The sequence below is a fragment of the Rhinoderma darwinii genome, chromosome 3 (genome assembly GCF_050947455.1).
Source record: "Rhinoderma darwinii isolate aRhiDar2 chromosome 3, aRhiDar2.hap1, whole genome shotgun sequence".
NCBI classification, from domain to species: Eukaryota; Metazoa; Chordata; class Amphibia; order Anura; family Rhinodermatidae; genus Rhinoderma; species Rhinoderma darwinii.
In genome coordinates this window covers 174,452,233-174,476,853 of record NC_134689.1, presented here as the reverse complement: position 1 = coordinate 174,476,853, position 24,621 = coordinate 174,452,233, and the positions used below count along the sequence as shown (strand labels likewise).

Below are 24,621 nucleotides of genomic sequence, written 5' to 3'. Positions count from 1 at the left end.
TCTTTTAACTCATGGGGATATTTGTCTTCCTTTGGATCAACATTGCAGGATAATAGGCTAAACGGCATTGACATGTATTTTTTTTCAGGCTTACAAATCACAGTTCTTCCATTACTGTGCACATTTGACTCAGCTGGACATGCACATACATTTTAGTACAGCAGAAAGGAAAAAGCGTCTACCTGGACATGCTCACGTTTATCCACTATTTTATTATTGTATACCTATTAGATATTATACACAAGATATATTTTTGTAAAAGATCACTAAGTCTAACATATCAGGGGTCTTAAACAGTCTCTTATTTGGAGAATCCATTGATTCAGGTTATCCTCAAAGTCATAAACTGAACAAGATGGTGGGAACTGTCTGCAGCAAGCCTCCAGGTCATGTCAGCAGATGTTTATAATGCAATGTAAAGCCTATTGACAGTATATGCCAGTGAATTTCAGCCAAGCATTTATAAATATATTTATAAAGGTTGCCATGTTGTGGTTCTTAAACGCTTCGACTTTGTAATAATACCACTCACAGTTGATCGTGGAATATCCAGGAGGGAAGAAATTTCAGGTACTGACTTTGGTGGCATCTTGTTACTGTACCATGCTGGAACTCTTTAGAATGACCCATTCTTTCACAAATGTTAATAAAGGCAGACCGTATGGCTAGGTGCTGGATTTTATACATGCGTGGTAATGGGAATGAATTAAAAACCTGAATTAAATAATTGAAAGATGTGTCCCAATACTTTTGCCCATGTAGAGAACATAAAACACATGCTCTTCTTTTAAGTCTGTTTTTTCTATAACACAATATTGAAAAGCCCTTTGCAGCTTTATTTATGTTTGTATTTTTATGTAACTTTTTTATTCCTTTTATTCAGAATTAAATGGTTTCTGTTATTCAGCTTTCTGTTAAGTGGTTTTAGTGTTTCGGTGCTGCATTGTGTGGAAGCCCCTAAGTCATGTCCTTGGTGTCTCTGCTTGAGAAAGGTTTAAATATAATAATGAAAAAGAAAATCTCTACTGGTAGACAGTCTTTATCCTTAGGATTGTAGTTCTACTTGAGAAAATGATGGAGTAATTTCAGTGCCAGTGTCATATTACTTTCCTTATCCTTGCTTCCTTTTTATTTTTCTGCACTGTTTTATATATATATATATATATATATATATATATATATATATATATATATATATATATATATATATATATAAAACAACAATATCTACTACCCACCCACTATAATCAACCTGGGGAAATCTATAGCAAGAAAGAGCTGTTTACACCGTTCAGCCATAACATTAAAACCACTGACAGGTGAAGTGATTATCCTATTACAGAGTCTCCTGTCAAGGGTTGGGATATATTAGGGTATGTGCACACGGTAGCAGGCTTTTACGTCTGAAAAGACTGACTGTTTTCAGGAGAAAACAGTTGCCTCGTTTGAGACGTAAATGCTCCTCCTCGCATTTTGCGAGGCTTCTCTGACAGCCGTAAATTTTGAGCTGTGCTTCATTGAGTTCAATGAAGAACGGCTCAAATTACGTCTGAAAGAAGTGTCCTGCACTTCATTTGACGAGGCTGTATTTTTTACGCGTCGTCATTTGACAGCTGTCAAACGACGACGCGTAAATGACAGGTTGTCTGCACAGTACGTCGGCAAACCCATTCAAATGAATGGGCAGATGTTTGCCGACGTATTGTAGCCCTATTTTCAGACGTAAAACGAGGCATAAAACGCCTCGTTTACGTCTGAAAATAGGTCGTGTGAACCCAGCCTTAGGCAGCAAGTGAACAGTCAGTTCTTGAAGTTTATGTGTCGGAAGCATAAAAAATGGGCAAGTGTAAGGGTCTGAGCAACTTTGACAAGGGCCAAATTGTGATGACTAGATGACTGGGTCAGAGCTTCAAAACGTCAGGCCTTGTGGAGTGTTCCCGGTATGCAGTGGTAATTACCTACTAAAAGTGGTCCATGGAAGGACAACTGGTGAACCGGTAATATGGTCATGGGCACCCAAGGTTTATTGAAGTGGAGCGAAGGGTAGCTCGTCTGATCAGTTCCCACAGAAAAGCTACTGTAGCACAAATTACTGAAAAAGTTAATACTGCCCATTATGTAAAGGTACAGAACAATCAGTGCATTGCAGCTTGCTGTGCTTTAAGCTCCTTTAGCTGCAGACTGTTTAGAGTGTCCATTCTGAACTTTGTCCAACGTCGAAAGCACCTACAATGGGCATGTGAGAATCCAAACTGGACGATGGAGCAATTAAAGAAGGTGCCCTGGTCTGACAAATCATGTTGTTTTTTTTTACATCTTGTGAACTGCTGAGTTTGTGTTCTTTGCTTACCTGGGGAAGAGATATCATCAGGATGCACTATGGAAAGAAAGCAAGCCGGGGAGGGCAGTGTGATGCTCTAAACAATGTTCAGCTGGGAAATCTTAGGTCATGGCATTTATATAGATGTTACTTTGACACGTACCACCAACCTAAACAGTGTTGCAGACCAAGTACACACGTTCTTTCAGCAGGATATTACATTCTGCCACACAGTAAAATTGTTCAGGAATAGTTTGAGAAACATGACAAATGAGTTCAAGGTATTGACATGACCTCCAAATTCCTCAGATCTCAATCCGATGGAGCATCTGTGGGATGTGCTGCAAAATCAATTCCAATCCATGGAAGCCATACCTTGCAACTTACAGAATTTAAAGGATTTGCTGCTAACCTCTTGGTGCCAGATATCACAGGACACCTTTAGAGGTCTTATGAAGACCAGGCCTCGACGGATCAGAGCTGTTTTGGTGGCACGAGGGGGATTTACCTAATATTAAGCAGATGGTTTTACTGTTTTGGCTGAACGGTGTATTTGTTAATAATGATAGTACCATGTTGGAACAGGTGACTTTTTGTCTTTGTTTTAAGACATTTTATGCTTTTTGGGGGTTATTTGGTTTTATTATTTTTACTCCCCTAATTATTTTACTTAATTACTATTATTTTTTTTAACAAATATATGCACGTTATTTGCAAGTTAAATATTCTGCCCCCTCCCTTGCACAGGGCAGAACCCCCCCTCTAAGTTGATGGCACCTTTAATTTTAATTGATTGATGCATTTCAAGAATGAATCCATTTATATGTTAACAATTTTTTTAACTGAACAACTTCAGCACCGTTTGCTGTTTAGCAGGTAACAACTGAAATATATACAATATGTGTATAGAAAATAGAGCTGTCATAAATGATCACTGTCAATATTTTCCCCTAAATCTCTTGCACATTACTTTTGATAAGTCTCTTTATATGATATTGCTAGGACTGATTTATGGAGCACTAGCATGAAGATAGATACATCGTAACAATTGATAGTTGTCGAACAAATATATTGAGGGTCTATCATGTCCATGGTGTTTGGCTAATTTAGAACCCTAAACTTCCAATTGCAGAAAACTGTTGTACAGTGGTATTCTTGAATCCTTTTAATAAAATAAAGATCATTGCGTATAGTCCACAACACAGCAAATTACATACACATATTTAGTATCCCGAACCACTGTAATATCCTGAACAATAAATTCAAAGTGAATGGTGTAAAAATTAAGCAAATAAAATAATGGTAGAATTGCCTTTTATCCATATTTGCCCCAAAATAATATTTTATACAAATTAAATGTTAACATATGTTCCAAAATGGTGCCTAAAAACTTCAACTTGTTCCTCAAAAAATAAGGACTCATTCAGCTATATCAATGAAAAAATGTAAATATTATGTCTGTCGGAATGTGGGGAAGTAAAATCAAAAAGCTAAAATATGGTTTGTTCACATCTGCATCGGGCTTCCATTTATGGGTTCCATCAGACCTTTCCGTCAGGGGAACGCATGAACGGAAACCAAACGGAAACCATAGCTTTCAATGGTAATGCTTCTATTGCGCATGGTTTCTGTTTGTCTCCATTACGTAAAGTTTCAGTTTCAATAGCGTAGTCGGCTGTGCTATTGACTCTGAAATCAATGGTAATGCAAACGGAAAGCTATGGTTTCCATTAATGGGTTCCCCTGACCCATAAACGGAAGCCCAACGCAGATGTGAACGAAGAAAAACTTATATAGAACCAAGAAGTCAAAGAGCCACAGAAGTAATGAAAAAGTACAAATTTTTATTAGGACATACAACACAAAATCGCAAATATTAAAACTTCAAGGAGATCTAAAAGAACAGTGTGGGTTATGAAGACAATCAATTAGGGGTATACTAACAATGAATGGGATCCATGACATAACAAGTGACAGTACATCTGTCACAAGAGGGGGGGGGTAGCAATAATAAATAAAGCACATGTGATCGGTCTATCAAAAATAGCAGCTATACCTGGACACCAGTGCATTCAGTAATATGTACAGTGGATGTTTATGAGTGTCCAGGGTCAAAGGGTTACAGACCCTATCTTGCCAAGATAGAATTAAGTGTAGAAATGACCGACAGCAGTAGAGTCAAAAAAAGGAAGAAACATGGAGGATATTCAGAGTGCGTGTAAATCCAGAGGGATCTACTCGAGGAGCAGATCACTTATATGGCAGGCTTACCCATAATGATGAGTGTGTATATGGTCCCACACTGCGGCCCAAAGTAATAGTGCCCCGACGCGCGTTTCGCCGAACTGGCTTCCTCAGGGGATAGTATATTGTGATATGACATTGTGTACGTTTATATGTAGCTGGGTGATATTACCAGAGTATGTTCCGGTGTGTATGACTCCATTGCCGGTCCACGGCGCATGCGCGGAAGTCCTGCCTGAGCCGCGAGATCCCGGCAGTCTGTCGTCACGCCCGTGCGCGCCCCCAGGGACTGGTATCCCTGGAGACGAGGCAAGCGCAGCACGAGCGTGAAGACGACAGACAGCCGGGCGAGGCTCCCAGACGCCTCCGCGCATGCGCAACCCCGGAGACAGATGATGTGTAAGTAATTATGGTACAGGAATGTGAACGAAGCCTAAGGGGTTAAAGCTGGCAAAAGATTTAATGACTATTGTTAACAATCCAAATTATTTTACAATCGTCAATGGTACTGAGACTGTTCAGTTCCAACTTGCACTATTTGAATTAGAATACTTTTTGTTTATTCTGAAAAAAAATGTTGCCCCGATGTGGGAGCTGCTACAATTGTACTGTTTACTTTGCTATTGTTAATTATTTTTAGCTATTGCTAATATATCTCACAATATAAACAATTTTCCATTATTTTATTTTTTTCATATTTTGGTAAATATCTATTCATGGATGCCCATTTCCAGCACCTTTGACTTTAGCTATCTGTACTCCGCTAAATGGGTTAGAGCTTGTACTATTATGCTAAGGTGTTAAAAGAAATAAATGTTGTGTAGTTAATCTGTAATAAACACTAACCTTGCCAAAATATTAAGAGGTAATTTAAAATGGTTGTCCCACGACACACTTTCCTCTCAAAAGCTGCCCAACATGTATAAATGTTCATAGGTACTGTTTAAAGCCTATCACTTAAAATAAAATAGACCTTTTATGGTTCTTTCCAGTATCCATGTTCCCCCTTGTCGAATGAGAGAGATTGTGGTAAGGGTTTAGTGGAGGCACATGTGATGGCACTATAGAGGCTGTTTACTGCAAGCCCCATAATGCTTTGTGTGTGTCTCTCCTTCATTGGCCCTCCGCCAGCTGCCGCATTGCTGCCTTCAGTCCGCTTCCCCCCCTGCTGTGTACATTACCACAGTCCCTGCACATACAGCATCCAGGCTTAGCAGGAATCTAGTTATTTGCATACAAGTATGAGTGATAGGCAGTTAACAATTTGTGTATCAATGCGCCATTGTGACAGTGGTATTTGCACATGTGTGTCCAGTAGCAAAGGCATCGATGCAAGGATGTACACAAATCAGTACCATGGAAACAACAGGGGGTGTCAAAGCAAGGTAAAAATACCTATACTGATGTCCACTCTTACCTTTGCCTGAATTTGGTTAAGGACTCCAATTTCTTATAAAACAAATTCAATACAATACATACCTCCCATCTTTGAAGTATCACAAAGAGGGACAACCGATGCGGCGCCAATTTTTTTTCTTTTAAACCACGCCTCTAATCCCACCCCCACCCAATCCCCGCCCATACACACCGATTCTGCCCACACAGTATCATGCTCCCATAGCGCCTCCCACACAGAATAATACCAAATAGCTGCCCCCGCACAGTATAATGCCCTCTAGCTGCCACCATACAGTATAATGCCCCATAGATGCACCCATACAGTATAAAGCCAACACAGATTCCCCCATACAGTATAATGCAGACACGGATTCTCCCATGCAGTATAATGCCCATACAGATGCCCCCATTCAGTATAATGCCCAAACAAATTCCTCAATACAGCATAATGCCCCATAGTGGCCCCCATACAGTATAATGCCCTCTTTGCTGCCCCTAGTGCCAGTGCCCTTGTAGATAGTGACAGTGCCCATGTAGATTGTGCCTATGTACATAGCACCATAGTGCCGCCTGTAGATAGTGCCCTTAAATAGTGCCACAGTGTCCATGTAGCTAGTGCCACACCCCCCTTGAAGATAACGTCATACACCCCCTGTAGATAGCGCCATTGGGACTCCCTCTAGGAGCGGAATCCCCAGCCAGAGCATAGGCCGTGGATTCCGCTCCTAGAGGGAAGCCCTGATGTCACTGACCATATATGGACAGTGACCTCTTTGGCTATTTGTTGAGCGGAATCCCCGTTGCCGACTCTGGCCGGGGATTCCGCTCCAGGAGGAGCCCCTGACGTCAATGTCCATATATGGACAGTGACCTCAGGGGTTACCTCTAGGATCGGAATCCCCGTCCAAATCATCGACAACGGGGATTCTACTCAAAGAGTAGCCACTAATTCTGAAACAGGGAACCATCAGCTCCCTGCCTTAGAATTACTTCAGAGCGGAGGAGCTCCCTCTGCTCCTCCGCTCTGAACTAATTCTAAAGCAGGGAGGACTTATAGTTTTATAGTTTGGGTCGTTACGACCGCGGTGATACCAAATATGTGTACTTTTTTTTAAGGTTTTCATTTTTTTCTTATAATAAAAGATTTATTATAGGAAAAAAAAGCAGTTCTTGTTTATGTCACTTATAACTTTTATTTTGACACCTTTTATAAAACATTTTTATTACCTTTTTTTTTTTTACTTGTGTTTTTTGTCCCACTAGGGCACTTGAAGACTTGCAGCTCTGATCGCTGGAATACATTACACTATCTAAGCAGTGTAATGTGTTCTATCTGTCGTTGTGACGTGACAGTCACTCTGACAGGAAGCCTATGGTCCTCATAGGCTTCCATGCAGGGCCGCCCGGAGGTCATTGTCTGACCCCAGGTTGCCATGACAACCATCGGCCGCCCCCCGAAATTGCATATGGAGGCTGCCGATCTGCTCTAAACCCCTTAAATGTGGCGATCGCAATTGGCCGCTGCATCTAAGGGGTTAATTGCCAAATTCAGCGGCAACGGCCAATCTGTCATTGACTATTATAAAAAGAAAAAAGGCTTATATGTCAAAATCTAAAGCATTGCTGGGGGACAATGTAAGTTATAAACCATAAAAATGAAGGAGAAACTTTAGAAACTTCTTGTGTTGAGGTTGTGTCTTTAATTCGAAGATCTGCAGATATATTTATTATGTTTTTATACAGACTTTCTCTATGTACTCAGTCAGAAATAATTAGCTTCATCATTGTAGCCTTCACCTGCTTTCTTTCTTTGAGATTTAATTGCAGTTGTCATTCCTTTAATGGGAGAACCAATGAAATAAGATCACAGCGTGCAGTCGTCTTGTTTCATTATAATGATAGGCTATGGTCTCTTGTTAATAACACAATGAATGGCCTAATCTTATCTAACCATGAGGAGCCTGTAAATATAGTGATTGATAAATATTGATTCCTAGGAAAATGGATATGATTGAGAAGCATTATTGGTGGACACTGAATGAGGATCACAACTAATTTAATTGAAATTAAACTACTAAGGGTAGATTCACACGAACGTTGCGTTTTTGCGCGCGCAAACAACGCAGCGTTTTGCGAGCGCAAAAACCATTTGACAGCTGCGTGTGTCATGCGTGTCTGATGCGCGGCTGCGTGATTTTCGCGCAGCCGGCATCATAGAGATGAGGCTTGTCAACGCCCGTCACTGTCCAAGGTGCTGAAAGAGCTAAATCTTTCAGCACCCTCGACAGTGAATGCCGAACACAACAGCGAAAAACCTGTAAAAAAAAAAGATAAAGTTCCTACTTACCGAGAACTTCCCGGCCGTTGCCTTGGTGACGCGTCCTTGGTGACGCGTCCTTGGTGACGCGCCTCTCTTGACATCGGGCCCCACCTCCCTGGATGACGCAGCAGTCCAAGTGACCGCTGCAGCCTGTGATTGGCTGCAGCCTGTGCTTGGCCTGTGATTGGCTGGAGCTGTCACTTGAACTGAAGTGTCATCCCGGGAGGTCGGACTGCAGGAAGGAGACAGGAGTAATCGGTAAGTTAGAACTTCTTTTTTTTTTTACAGGTTAATGTATTTTGGGATCGCAAGTCACTGTCCATGGTGCTGAAACAGTTTAACTCTTTCAGCACCATGGACAGTGACTATCTCCTGACGTCGCGTACCGATAATTTTTTTGCCGGGATCGGCCAAAACGAGTTTGGCCGAACCCGGTGAAGTTCGGTACGCTTGTCCGGCTTCGCTCATCGCAAAGACACTCCGTTTGGATGTTCGGAAACAGAAAAGCACGTGGTGCTTTTCGGTTTTCATTCATCCTTTTCACTGCTGTTGCGCGAATCACGCTCGTCCCACGGAAGTGCTTCCGTGTGGTGCGCGTGATTTTCACGCACCCATTGACTTCAATGGGTGCGTGATGCGCGAAATACGCAGAGTTATTGAACCTGTCGCGCTTTTTGCGCAGCAGACAAACGCTGCGCAAAAAGCACGGACTGTCTGTACTGCCCCATAGACTTGTATTGGTCCATGCGTACCGCGTGAAAACCACGCGGCCCGCACGGACCGAATACACGCTCGTGTGAATCCCCCCTAAAAGTGTAGACAAATCTCACCTTCAACAAATTAAACATTTTTCCTTGTATATTTAGATTGTTGCTTATTATCAATACTTCAGTACAATGTGCTATGATGGTAAGTATGCCAGCCATGAGGTGCTGTAAGGCCAATTTCACACGGCAGTATTTTCGTCAGTATATTGCAACAGTGTTTGTAAGCCAAAACCAGGAGTGGATCCAAAACATGGAAGAGGTACAAATCTGTCCATTATACTTTTCTTTGTGCAGGTTCCACTCCTAGCATTGGCTTACAAATACTGATGCCAAATACAGAAATAAAATCTTTCCAGATGAGAGAGACCGAACAGGAAGACAAAAGTGTCACAGGTCTAGCAAGAGGGGACAAATCTATCATGCAGCATGTGTCACCGTAATAAATGTGGCCCAGGTTTATCTAGTCTAAAGTCACTATTAATAAATCTCCCCGTCATATTTTACTATTGACTAACAGAAAACACAACCACAGAGGTTGTTTTTTTTTTTTAAATTAAAAAACAAACAATCAGAAATACGCCACCAAAAATAACACCAAAAACGACTTTAAACACAGTGGGGCAGATTTACTAATGTAATTGCACCTAGAACTTGTCGTAAAAGGTCCAGAATGTGGCACATTTCTGGCGCATAATGTTGTATCCAGTTTTAAACCTATTTATTTTCTAGCATAATTTAGACCATCCTTTACTCCATCAAAAGGCCAACTTCATGTTCAGCCACATCCATGACAAGGGGTTGGCTTACAAACACATATTGGGTTAACACACACACACACGCACGCACGCACGCACACACGCAGGTAAAGTATATGTGGTATGCACAGTTGCAAATTGTTCAGATGCCACAGTGCCCTATTAATGGTGCTAACTTAAGTGCCCCCATAATAAAGCCACTCAAAGAGACCCCATAACAGTGACAGCGCAGTTACTCAATTGCAATATCGTACTAAGAGTCGCATCCAACAACCCTGCTCTTTTAATAGTGAGTCAGCCTTAGTGTCCCTTTAACAGTCATAACAACGGTGCCCCTGTGGTCAACACACAATCTTTGACGGTGCCCACATAAAACCAAGTCATGTTTCCCCTGTAAAAACCAGGCCTTAGTGATCCCAAAAAGCAGCCCCATGCTACACAGTGGCATCAATAGTAAAACAAGTTCATGCTGATCATGACTGATATATTCTTTAGCTTGATATTATATTATAGTTTAGCATATTAGAGTCCTCTCTTAGTCCATGTTCATATGGTAGAAGTAATCTAAATCTATTTAATGCATTCAACATCCACATTCATTTCTGCTTGGTTTACATTGGATCTTCACATGACGTATTTCGCCTTCTCATTCACAGAATGGAATAGATGTTTTTAAGAACCCTTGACAGATATAAAGGGTGATGTAAAAAAGCTCCAGTTCAGAGAGAGTTGCTAAGTAACATGGAGCTCGGAGATGGAATTCTCTGCTGAGTTAACCGTTAGATATGCAGAAAAACAGTTGTCATCCCATATTCTGTTATGTGGCTACATGAATAAACAATACATTGTACAAGCCAACGCGATTCGCAATAAAACAGGACGATTTATAAGATGCACATAAAAATGATAGACATCTGATTTCAATCAAATATCAGCACGCACTGATTCCAATGGAAGCGGACTGATAAAATTAGACCCTTAGGCTACACGCACACGTTGCGTATTTTGCTGCGGAAAATTCGCAGGTAAAAAACCGCACCTAATCACGTGTTTTTCGGTGAGGTTTTTACGTTTTGATGTGTATATTGGTGCATTTTTATGCTGCGGGTTTTGGTGCAACTAGGCAAATATAATTCACAAGCGGAAACGCAAGATAAATTGACATCCTGCAGACTTTAAAATACGCACCGCAGGTCAATTAACGTGCCGAAAGAACCGCAGCCCGTACATAAGATTTCCTGAAATCTCATTTTCTTTGCTGGTACTATATTATGCTGTGGATTTGCCACATGCAAATTCGCGCAGCAAAATCACTTGTAATACGTAATGTGTGCATTGAGCCTTAGGCTGGGTACTCGCGTCATGGTTTGAAAGCGTTTTCTGCTTCGAATCTCTGCAAAACCGCATCATTTTGTCATGATTTTACTAATTTTTTACAATCCCAGCCTTGGATATGTCACACGTAGCATATTCGCTGCAAATTCGTCCTGATTTGCAGATGGAAACTCTACAGATTATTACAGTAGCAGAAAAGTAAATGGGATTTTAACAAATCTCATTCACACACTGCAGAAAAAAACAGCGCAGAATACATGCATAAATTGACCTGTGGTGCGGATTATAAATTGCATTTGTTGCAGAATTTCCCCATTGAGTTCGGTCAATTCAGCCGAATATGCGCGCTAAATAAAACCACCATTTGGTGGGAATATTCAGCTAAATTTATGATGCAGATTTTCAGCAGCGTATCCGACCCGTGTGAACGTACTCTTTTTATGGAACAGTGCTTATCTCAGGATCAACTTCTGAAGGCTGTACATTGCAGAAAAGAAGCTGAACATACAAAGAAGAAAGCTATATATCTATATATATAATATACTAGTTATTTTTAAAGGAATTAGAATATCATCAAAAAGTTTATTTATTTCAGTAACTCAATTCAAAAAGTGAAACTCATATTATATAGATTCATTACACACAGAGTGATCTATTTCCAGCATTTTTTTCTTTTAATGTTGAAGATTATAGTAACAGTTAATGAAAACCCAAAATTTATGAGAAAATTAGAATATTATATAAGCCCAATTTCAAAAATGATTTTTAATATTGAAATGTAGGCCTACTGAAACGTATGTCCAGTATATGCACTCAATACTTGGTCGGGGCTCCTTTTGCATTAATTACTGCATCAATGCGGCGTGGCATGGAGGCGATCAGCCTGTGGCACTGCTGAGGTGTTATGGAAGCCCAGGTTGCTTTGATATCGGCCTTCAGCTTGTCTGCATTGTTGGGTCTGGTGTCTCATCTTCCTCTTGACACTACCCTATAGATTCTCTTTGGGGTTTAGGTCAGGCGAGTTTGCTGGCCAATCAAGCACAGTGATACTGTGGTTATTAAACCAGGTATTGGTACTTTTGGCAGTGTGGGCAGGTGCCAAGTCCTGCTGGAAAATGAAATCAGCATCTACATAAAGCTTGTCAGCAGAGGGAAGCATGAAGTGCTCTAAAATTTCCTGCTAGACGGCTGCGCTGACTCTGGACTTGATATAACACAGTGGACCAACACCAGATGACATGGCCCCCAAACCATCACTGACTGTGGAAACTTCACACTGGACGGCAAGCAACTTGGATTGATGCCTCTCCACTCTTCCCCCTGACTCTGGGACCTTGATTTCCAAATGAAATGCAAGATTTACTTTCATCTGAAAACAGGACTTTGGACCACTGAGCAACAGTGTTGGTCCACTGTGCTATATCGAGTGAAAAGCGCAGTCGACTATGGTATCGATTCCGTCAAAACGACGGAACCCTTGCACAATCGGTTCAAACGGAAACAGTTTGCACCGGATCCGTCACCATTTAAATCAATGGTGATGCAAACGGAAACCTATGCTTTCCATTTGTTTCAGTAAGGGTTCCCTTCAGGGGTTCCCCTGATGGAAAGCTCCGACGGAACCCCTGAATGGAGCTCTGATGCAGATGTGAATGAAGCCTAATTACATTATCAGTGATGCCAATCTTACTATATACATCCAACAATGTTGCTTCTAGCACTATATTTGCTCTTACATATTTGAAACAGACGTCATGCAAGAATATAAATATAAGCACTTCTGTCTTTGGTCCTATGAATTGCTACATTGTCCCCCTCAGCCAAAAAGAATATGATACAGATAGATCAAATTAATAAAACTGTTTCTCTATTCCTATATTATGTTTTCTATACTGTAAATGATAAAAGGATGGACGTAAAAGTATCACAGTTTATATGCAGAAAATACAGTAGCTAATCTTTTAAGTTATTCTCTATTGCACAGAGCTACTATAATGCAAAATGCATGGCCTCTAGGTCTTTATTGGGCATAACGCTGGCTCAATGCCAAACATTTCTGGGAAGTATTTTATTTGCTGGCCGCTATCTGGGTGTTTTATTATAATATAGTACAGAAATATCTTTATAATTATTGAACGCGTATGTTTTTATGATGTGATCACAGAACTGATGGCCCAAGTGTTCGGCCTGACAAGGGTTTGCAGACATTGGCAATGCATATAAATATACTGATGGGCATAATTGTGTTCAGGCACTTCGTGTACAATTCTCTGTTAATATCTGAGGTATCGTATGTTAGCAAGGGCTTACTGATCGTGGGATGTGAAAAGATTACCCATAGAGTAGGTCACACAGTAATTAATGCCAATGTAAAATTAATTACTAAATTGACACCAGGATGGGAATGAAATAAATGCCCTGAAAAGACTTGGCAGCTCCTGACAGCCAATCCATGAATCCAATCAAATTAGACCCTTCCATCTGACTGATTCATTTGAGACCAGCGCCTTTGAAATCTAGCGACTGCTTTTAATCCTTAGTGTAAAGCTTTTGTGTAAGTTTAAGGATTTTTCTGCAGCATATCTCTTGCCAGGCATAGTGATCAGAGGCGTGTACACTTATAACTAAGGTGTGGAAGAACAACGTCCCCTTAGAGTTCTCCTTACAGATGCTATTATCAGTTATAGCGCCTCATCATCCTCCCTGTTCAATGTGGTACAAAACAACTTGCATGACAAAGCTGCTTTAAAGGGGACATTGACTCTGTTATGAGAGTCATAATAGCTGTCATGTAACGCTTGATTTCCTCTGTGGCGTCGACAGCCGTTTTCTCTGGTGATAACAGCGGATAATGATCGGTCCCAGGCCTGTATGTGATAATCGTTGGGAACAAGTTTTGTGCTAAGGGTTATCCAAACCAGACAATCCTTTTAAACTGGTACTGTTAAGAGGGATACTGTGACTGATTCAAATCCTAGAAAACTATGTATCCTCAAGCTCAGATCTCTCCTCACTTAGCATAGGAGATACGTGTTATTATTCTGATATATTTGGGTGGTTTGTTTTTTTTACAACAAATGTCTTGCACAAATAACTGTGGGTGATTATCAGTATAAGAACATTTTATCTGTCTCAATGAAGGATAACCTGGCTAGACTCAAGTACAGTTTCAGGTCTGTAAATGAGTACATTATACCTCTGAGTAGAGATCATCTATGGTAATGACCCCATACGTTGTCCACAAGGTCTAGTTGTCAGAGGAAACTAAATGAGACAGACAATGAATATGACATATAGCAGTGATTCCCAGCCTTTTTAGCATTGGGGAACCCCTTAAAAGAACATCTTATCTCAGTGGACCCCTACCAATTAGGTAATTATTGTGGGCGTGGCCAACTTACAAAGGTTTTTCACCATTTTTTTTAGGCCCCATGCACACGAATGTGCTTTTGCGGCCGCAATTCCCCCGAAAAATCCACGGGAGAATTGCGGCTCCATTCATTCCTTTGGGGCCATGCACACAACCATGGTTTCCACGGTTCGTGCATGGCCCAGGAGCCTGGACCGCAGAAAGTCCAGGCTCATAGCAAATAATAATGGCCGCGGCCATGTGCATGGCCCGAAATTTGCGGGTGGCTTGCGGGTGACACTCCGCTGCCAAGGCCTTACAGTTAGAAAAAGGGCTGAAAATTATTGGGCTACAATGGTTAATGCCTTCATTGTCCCTTTAGTGCCCTTCCATTCAGTGCCCATTTTCCATTTATTGCCCCTTTTGCACCCTTCTGTCACAGACAGGGCAATGAATAACAATTGAGGAGAAAGGGGGCACTAAGTGATACAATAAAGGTGCAATAAATGGCAAATGGGAACAGAACTCAGTGCTCATTCGCCATTGAGTGCCCTTTTAGTTCCCTTCTGTTCAGTGCCCACTGGATTCCTATTTTCATTAATTGTCCCTTTAGCACCCTTTTGTTACAGAACAGCACCAAAATGCAATAAATGTCAAATGGGCACTAGTGAGGCACTGAATTCTATGTCCATTTGCTATTTATTGCCACTTTTGATCTGCTATTTATTGCTCTCTTTTTTTCTGTTCAGTTCCTGGGTGCCCCCATTTAATCACTTAAAGCCCACACTGACTGGGCTTCATGCGGGTGTACCGAGTACAAGAGGCGGACTGATTCATAGCAGTGCTAGGTATTTCATTATTGCTCCGTGAAGGACTCTGCTCCCTGTGATTAAGACACTACAACACCCAGCTCGCTTACTTGGAGCTTCTCAGCAGCTGGAAAAAACTGTTCTATGCTTCACTGTTCCGCTGCCGCCACTCATCGGGTCTTCACGGAGGAAGTGAAGGCCTTCTGCATTGTGCCCTATCTTATGTCCTGAATGCTAATAAAGATCTGTGCAAAGACGTCAGCCAGTCTATATCATTGTATAGTAGACAAGGCTAAAAGCTGCGCAGAAGACCTTTTCTTCCTGCACAAATCCGTAGTGAGCTGTTACCAATTATGGTCCAGTTGGGAAAGCTGCCTTTGAGGCATATCTGCTACATAATTTTTTGCAGATATCCAAACCTTGTGTGCCAGTCTCGGTTGTGTGGCCATTAATGTGCTATCATAAATTATTACCTACCCAAAGGATGATAATTCTGATCGCTGGGGGCCTGACCGCTGGGACCCCCACCTATTGTAAGAATGGGGGTCCCAAACCCCCAGATCCTTCTTACTGCACCCCCCACAATAAGAAGGAGCTTGAATGGAGCGGCAGTTGAGCATGTGCACACTGCTTCATTCAGTATTTCAGTCGCTATAAGAATGCCAAAATCAACAGAGCTCTGTAGTTGGCTGTTTTCGTCATTCCCATAGATGTTGAATAGAGCAGCATTGTGCATGCTTGACCGCCGCTCCAGTCATTGTCCTACTCACTGCGGTCGAGCAGTGAGGAGGATCTGTGGGTTCAGGACAATCAGTAGGGGTCTCAACAGCGGGGCCCCCGAGCAAACCAAAAATTATCACCTATCCTATGGATAGGTGACGATTTATGGATAAGAAAGGAAGTGACAGCTTTTTTCATGGACGGGGTGTTCATTGCAGATATAGATAACTTACAATGAATTTTAGAACCTAGTAATTGCAATAAAACATTGTCCCTGTCTTTATTGCAATATCTCTTTCTCTAATAGGAAATTCTATCTAATTTCAAGGTCAAAGTAGCATCACTGAGTTGCAAAAATAGCTTAAAATATAATCTGCTATGGGTGAATTTTACATAGGGTCAAGGTAGAGACAGGTCAAAACTGACAATAATTTAAAGTAATGACATTTTTTTTGTGCCGCTAAAGAATGTTCAGAAACAACCACAAGGTGTATGCTAGATCAGGCTGTTGTAGGACAAAACATAATAAATACGGTATGTCTTACAGCTCTCACTAACCATTGGCATGCCCAGAAATTAAACTTGGGGGGGGGGGGGCCTGAGCTGTGTGCCTGCTTCTGCTGCCGCCCTGCTTCAACCCCTAGCCGTTTCCCAGTCCCTTACTGTTCAACTGTTCAACTCAGTGGCCGGCGTCCGCAGCCATGGTTTATCCACCTCCACTTGTTTAATAAGAAATGTTCCCTGCACAGCTGATGGCAGTAGGAATGCCAAAGGGACCTTTGTCCCTTCGTTCTCCTGCAAAGCCGCTGAACGGAAAAAATCATTGAAGGAGCGCAGTTGACTCTGAGAAAAGTGTATAACCATGAGAAAAGGACCAGTGAGGTACTTATATTACGAGAACGTGCTCTTTAATGTTTCATAACTATAAAACTGTCCATTATTATATTAGCCCTACTCTTAATCCTGTTCAGATGGTATTTACTAATGAATAGTGTATCAATACATTTTACTTACAATAATGTCATGTTAAGTAATTATAAAATATTATCTGCATTATCCTTTTTAGATAAGCTTTTCTCATGGCATGTAAATCATTTGTTTTATTACTAACATTAGATTTCTCTTACAGTTTTAAACAGAAAAACATAAAGGAGGTGAACAGAAGCATTTGGTCAATTTCTCCATACTCAACTTCATCCAAAATGTGGCCTGTTGTAACGCAACTTTTATTGTACATATTCTTCTGCTGGGCAGGTAAGAAGTTTTGACGTGCATTGCATTATCTGTAATGTGGAATTTTTCTAGGAGAACCCCAAACTTAGTCAGAATGACTGTGCCATGTAAGCAGCAAAATAATGGAAAACAGTCTCTATTTTAATATGTTGTGTTGTTCAGCTTAAAATGAGTGTTCACACTCAAACACCTTTTTATTTGAGCAGGTCCAAAATTCTGTGCTGATTAGTTTCTTAACCTATTATTGACCGCCATAGGTGTTTTTATGGCGGCCACTAACGGGCTTTATTCTGATGCAGTAGCCTTTACGGCGCTGCATCGGAATAAATAAACAAAGCGGGGAGCAGTTATATCTGCCTGCTCCCAGGACCCGCTTTCACTGATCCCGTCAGTCCCGCGGACCTGACAGGTACAGGATTCATTTAACGATACAGCTGCTCTGAGAATACAGAGCAGCCTTATCTCAAAAAGTAAAAATAATTTTTAATAAAAACTTATTTGAAAGTTGCACAAAACACACTGACTGACATTTTTATTAAAAAAAATAATTACTTTTAAAGGTTTACATAGCCTTTAATGCATCTTTATAGAGGTTGGAGCTTCATTTTACATAGCTCCAAATTCCCTACTTAGATATAGAGATACAATTAAATGATAACATGCAGGCTGGCTGGAGCCACCACTAGGGAAGCGTAGAAGTGTACTGTACACATTATTATTATTTCATACAATGTATAAACAGTATATAGTAAGTTCCCTCTAGTGGTTGCAGACTTTATTGTTTAAACTGCTATCAGGTTACCTTTAAGAGATTGCTGTAGCTAAAATATAAGGACTAGACTAGAGCTCAGATGTTGGTATCATATTAAAGAATATTAGCTTTTAAATGATATCAATATGCTAGGTGCAATATTCAGGGAGCAAGACTTGTTTTAAGTGGGGGAGCAGCAAGAAAAGTTTTACTGGTTTGGTGTCACTATAAGCATACCTCCCAACTTTCAAGTATCACAAAGAGGGACAACCGATGCCTCGCACAACAATTTTTTTAAGCCACGCCCCTAATCCCACCCAATTCCCACCCATACACACCCGATTCAGCCCACACAGTATCATGCTCCCATTGTGGCTCTGTGCTTGGGGAAGCCCTTAACAGTACTGTCCATAGATGGACAGTGACGTCAGTGGCTACTCCTGGAGCAGAATCCCTGTTGCTGACTCAGGCCGGGGATTCCACTCCAGGAGTAGCCACTGACGTCACTGTCCATATATGGACAGTAACCTCAAGGGCTTCTCCAAGCACAGCGCTCAAAGTAGGGTTCCCTGCTTCAGAATTTGTTTGACAGCGGGACATACCTCCGAACACCCGGGACAGCGGGACACTGTCCAGAATCCGGGACTGTGCAGAGATTGTGAATAGACATCCCGTGGAATGTCTATTCACTGTCTAAACACTTCAGTATTGTTAATGTGTTAGTATAAGACAGCACATAAGGATCTAGCAGGATCCCTATGCGCAGTGTAAATGAATGGAGAGGAGTGCATGATGCTGATTGGTCAGCGTCATACACTCCTCTGTACAACGCCCATTTGGTCTAAAGTAAAAATACGCCCACTTGGGCATTAAGCAACTCATTAGCATAAATCTAAAATCCCTATTAAAGTGGTAAAAATAGATAGTTTTTTTTAAATAAAAAGCATTACTGTCACTTACATTATAGCGCCCATCTCCTTATGTAGGAGATAGAGGAGATAGGGCACTTATAATGTGGTGACAGAGCCTCTTTAAAGTTTGAAAATAATAGTAAAAAAATAAGCTTTTTTACTTTTCAGCTATTTTTTTTAGTAATAACATAGTTTTACCCTAAAATAGACCTTTTATTTGTGATCGTCATTGTCTACCGGAAATTTTAATATGTTACATGTCTATATTAGGGTAATTGGGTCAGGGCTAGCGTTACGACAATGATTGGCGGGGGTGGAAGTTTTTTTTGGGGTGGGTATTTTATGTGTATTTATTATTAATTTTTTTAACACTTGACTTTACTTTGATTTTTTTATTACTATGGTCTGTCCCTCAAAGTTCATAAAAGACCTTTGGGGGACTTTATATATATTTTTTTCTTTCTTTTACACCATATTTTTCCACTGTAACTGGGGCTGCACAGAGTGCTTTTTTTGCAGTGTTTTTTTTCACTAATAGTTAAGATCTGGATTATAATACAGCAGTGGAAAAAATGCAATATGCATGAAAAAAATCCAATACGTGTGAACCCGTCATTAGTGTCATTAAAGCTTGACTACAATTAGAGACAAACAAATCTATATATAAAAAAAGACTCTTTATTGTTAACAATTTTTTCCCAAAACATATTCTTTGGGGTGCCACTTAAGAAGATCTGCATAAGTGAAAGCAAATGTGCCCACACGTAAATGTGCCCACACAAATCTGTAGCGCACTCTATACAGTTAATTTTTTATGCATTCTTTTACACAACAATCATTTTTATCTTTGCCTGCAGTAAAAAAAGAAAGCAGCGGTTATAAAGGTCAGTTATAGTTGAAGGCAATTTAAATGTGTTTACGACATAGTGAGCTGTGACAGATGTTTCACGTCGAACAGCAATAACCCTCCACATAGTATCATGCAACATGTCAATGTACTATACTTAATCCAATTCACTTACTACATTTATCACTGCTCAAGGGAAAACACCTCCTGATTTTCAGACGTTTTTTATTCAAACTCGCGTTTTTCGCTGGGTTTTTTTACGGCCGTTTTTTGAGCTGTTTTTCTATAGAGTCAATGAAAAATGGCTCCAAAACGGGTCAAGGAGTGACATGCACTTCTTTTTCGCAGGCGTTTTTTTATGTGGTCGGTTTTCAAAACGGCCACGTAAAAAACCGCCCCGTCGGAACAGAACTACGTTTTTCCCATTGAAATCAATGGGCAGATGTTTGGAGTCGTTCTTTTCCGATTTTTCAGCCGTTTACAGCCGAAAAACTTCAGAAAATAAGCCGTGTGAAAATACCCTTATTGAGTTACCCTCAGTAAATTTCCGTAAAAAATAAGACATGTCATATTTATTGTTTTTTCGGACCGTGCTCCCATGCTTTATAATTGAAGCACGGCCGAAAATGCGGATGACTGTGCCTGTAATCACGGACCGTGAATATGGGCACGATCATGTGTATAGGGCCTTAAAGATTAGGGTTCTGAACCCCTCGTTCCTCCTCATTACACATCCCGCCGTGAGAAGGTGCTTGAATAGAGCAGAGTTCGAGCATGTGCCCAACGTTCGATTCAATGTTTATGGGGCTGACGGAAATAGCCGAATGCTGTACTCAGCTGTTTCCATCCTTCCCATAGACTTTAATTGGAGCGCCACTTAATTAATTTCTTCCTCAATGTGGTTGAGCAGTGAGGAGGAACGAATGGTTCAGGACCCATGTTCTTGCAATCGGTGGGGCCCCCAGTTATCAGACACTTATCACCTATCCTATGGATAGGTGATAATTGTCGAATCTGCAAATGCTCCTTTTATGACAGAATACGTTTTAAGATTATATCGCTGGAGAAAACATATTTCTCTTTATTTATGATCACAAAGGTGGATTTCAAAATATTCTGGGTGACAACTAATACCATCAATTCGTAAAAAACATTACATCCATAAGTAGTTTTAGGCTACATTCACACGACAGTGAAAAAAATGGCCATTAAAACTGATCTGTCCATCTGTCTGTTTTTAATGGTCGTTTGTCATCCATTTGCCATCTGTTTCTCATGGGCGTTAAAAAAACTGAGGGATTAAAGTTGTCTGTTTTTTTTTGTCCAAACCCCCTGAAAACACCACAGTGCCCACTATATAGATAGTATCCACATAGTGGCGGTGCCCACATAGTGCCACAGTCCCACTGTAGATAGTGCAACAGTGCCCATTGTAGATCGTGGCAGTGCCCACATAGATGGTGCCAGTGCCCATGTAGATAGTGCCATATTTCCCACGTAGATACTGCCACAGTACCCATGTAGATAGTGCCAGTGCCCACTCTAGAGTGCCCATATAGTGCCACAGTGCCCATGTAGACAGTACCACACCCCTTTGAAGAAAGTGCCACATGACACCCCCGTACATAGCTCCACAAAATACACGTCCCGTAGATAGCGCCACATGACACCCTCCCCTGTAGATAGCACCACACGACACCCTCCCCTGTAGATAGTGCCACCAGACACCCTTCCCTGTAGATAGCACCAGACACCCTCCCCGTAGATAGCGCCTGACTCCCTCCCCTGTAGATAGCGACAGACACCCTCCCCTGAAGATAGCACCAGACACCCTTCCTTGTAGATAGAGCCAGACACCCTCCAGTGTAGATAGCGCCAGACGCCCACCCCGGTAGATAGCGCCAGACACAGTTCCTTGTAGATAGCGCCAGACACCCTGCCGTGTAGATAGTGCCAGGCACCCCCTGTAGATAGCGCCAGACACCCCCTGTAATTCAATCCACTTTCGGCAGCAGGAATTGACATGCAGGGGTACGAAAAATACGCAACGCATGTGAATTTCTGGACTGAAACTTTGCGCAGCATGTGGATGTGATTTGTTAAATCTCACTCAATTTGCTGCTACTGTTTTCTGCTGCATAGTTTCCGTCTGCAATTCCGGACAGAATATACGCGGCTATTCCTTTTAGGCCTTATTTACACGAGCGTTGTGCACCTCGGACGTGAAAAACGACAGTTTTTAACGGCCAAGGTGCATCCGTGCTCGGCGCTGCGGGTTGTGATGTCTCGCATCCCCCATAGATGAGAGTCTATGGAGGGATGCGTGATGCGTGAAAAGATAGGACATGTCCGATTTTACCACAGACCCTTCACACGGTCCGTTGAAACAACGGCTGTGTGAACGGCCACATTAAATTACACAGGTCCGTGGGACGGCCGCTGTTTCAACGGTCGTCCCACGGACGTTTAACATGTTCGTGTGAATTAGGCCTTATGGACAAGCCGTAACTGATGTGTGAAACACGGACTGCACACTGATGTCGTCCGTGTGCTATCCGTGATTTTCACACACCCATAAACTTCAATGGGAGACTAGGTGCGCAAAAACGCACCAATATAGGACATGCAGTGATTTTCACACAATGGACACTCGGACACTCGCTGCGTGAAAACTCAAGCATGTCTGAATAGCCCCATTGAAGTATTGTTCTCGTCTGAATGAGCCCTAAGGCCAGGATCACACACACAGTTTTGTGGCAGTTTTGAGTCTTATAGCCAAAGCCAGAAGTGGATCCAAAAAGGAAGGAAAGGTATAAGGGAAGCAATTAATCATCTCCTTTCTTTTGTGTCTACATCTGTGTTTGGGTAAAAAAAACTGAGACAAACACTGCCACAAAAATGGCATCAATCCTGGTCTAAAAAGCACATAAAAAAAACACATCTAAATTTTTTTTTTGTAAGATTGGATTGCATTTTGATGGTGTTTTTTTTTTTTTTTTTTGCAAATGGTGTGCTTTACTACCTGTGTTTTTGTTTTGTGCCATTTTTCAAATTGCAAGTCATATGATTCAAAGATTCCCCTATGCAGCAAATGATGACCCCCCCCCCCCCGAAGAAATGGGTCTGTGGGATAAATATGCTACTAACTGCTGGAAAAAACGCCAAACCAACTCTTGCTGCAATTTTGAAAAAACGCCAAAAGAGAAAATACGCCACCTAAAAAATTAAATGTTTGTAGTGCATTCTATATTTCTGCACTGACTTCCAACTAAAGTTTGGCTACTAAAGAAAGCTGCAAAAAATGCCACAACAAAAAGGGGTGTTTTTTTCAAAAAATGCTGGGTTGTGTATCCACTCTTAGACAAAATGTTATATTGCACAAAGGGAACACAAATAAGCACATAATATATTATATGAATTATTACTGCATTTATTTAAAGAACAAAGATACCCAGCACCCACATCACTCATGTTCACATTTCAAGACAATTTACATTTGATATCTTATCATAATCTATAGTAACTGTGTAAATACATTACATTACTTATTTTTGCTGATTCTAAGTTACAATCTGTATTATAACTCAGACTTGCATTCACAATGCTGCGAGTTACCATCAGCAAATGTCGACAAGCTTGTTGTTGGAGACATCCCCAACATCCGTGTTACCTGAATACAATTAGGGAAGAGCAAATCTATAAAAAGAAACAAAAATGTCCTGTCTTGATTGAATCTCCATGGCATAATAATACATTAAAAATGATGGTGGAAAAAGTGGGCAAGTCTTCCATGAGACTTATTCATCAAGTTTTTTCAAGCCAGGTTGACCTGGCATGGTTTAAATCCCCAACCAAATTCGTCAACAGGTTATGCACCCTGTTGACGAGTATATATAGGCTACGTGCCTTTAATAAAGTGTATCTTCTTTATTAGGAATTATGCGAATTCAATACCTTCTGTTAGCATTGTCGAAAAAAGGGTTATTTGCCTTATAGGCAAATTATGTTCTGTTGACGAGTATGACACACGCTACACTAGGTGTACTGGTGGACTGTATTAATAAATTTCCCCCAATTTTCAAGTTCTATGCAGGTTCTCAGGGAATACATGTATTCTCCTCAATCTGTTAAGGTCCTATGTCACGGCCCGTCCTGGGCCGTGTAAACGAGTGCCGATCAACGAGACAGCTCGTTGATCGGTGCTCGTTTGCTCCAGTCACAAGGAGCTAGTATGGGGGCGAGCGCTCGTTACTCCGACCGCTCATCCCCATACATTATGATGTCGGATTCGCGTCTCCGGGAGATGTGCTGCCAACAACGATAATATTTGACACTTTTAAAACAATATGATCAGCAGATGAATGAGCGTTTGCTCGTTCATCTGCTGGTCGCTGCCCTGTTTACACAACAAGCATTCCATGAGCGATCATTTGCCTGATAATTTGCCCGTCTATAAGGGCATTTACTGTTTCCTATCTCCTTTGTATGTTTTTTGATCAAATGTGTCTGCATTGTGCCCATAGCTGTGCTATCCTAAGAACAGATTATAAAAAAACACTTTACTTTGCTTTGACCTTTTCTCTTACCCCACTCTATGCACAAGGCTCTTAACTACATATGCTCTCGAAATCTGTTGTTCTAACAATTTTGTCTTCGGTCAGAAGAGTGAACTCTAAAGACCTTTCTGGCAGTAAACAGAATTTCATGAATAGCTCGGTGCAAAGTAATGCAGTAACTGTAGAACAACTTGTGTATTTTAGTCATTGTTAGGGTATGTTCACACGGCCTATTTACGGACGTAATTCGGGCGTTTTTGCCCCGAATTACGTCTGAAAATAGCGCCTCAATAGCGCTGACAAACA

At 41.2% G+C, this 24,621-nt stretch overlaps 1 protein-coding gene across 1 annotated transcript in view; it reads left to right on the top strand.

Annotated features, from left to right (window-relative positions):
* The window catches only part of CNTN1 (contactin 1), a 130,339-nt gene that overhangs the window by 58,198 nt on the left and 47,520 nt on the right, over positions 1-24,621 (top strand). Inside the window, exon 3 of the mRNA XM_075857060.1 lies at positions 17,147-17,271. Coding sequence (XP_075713175.1) covers positions 17,220-17,271 — 52 coding nt within the window. The 5' untranslated portion in view covers positions 17,147-17,219. The remainder of the gene's footprint in view (positions 1-17,146; positions 17,272-24,621) is intronic.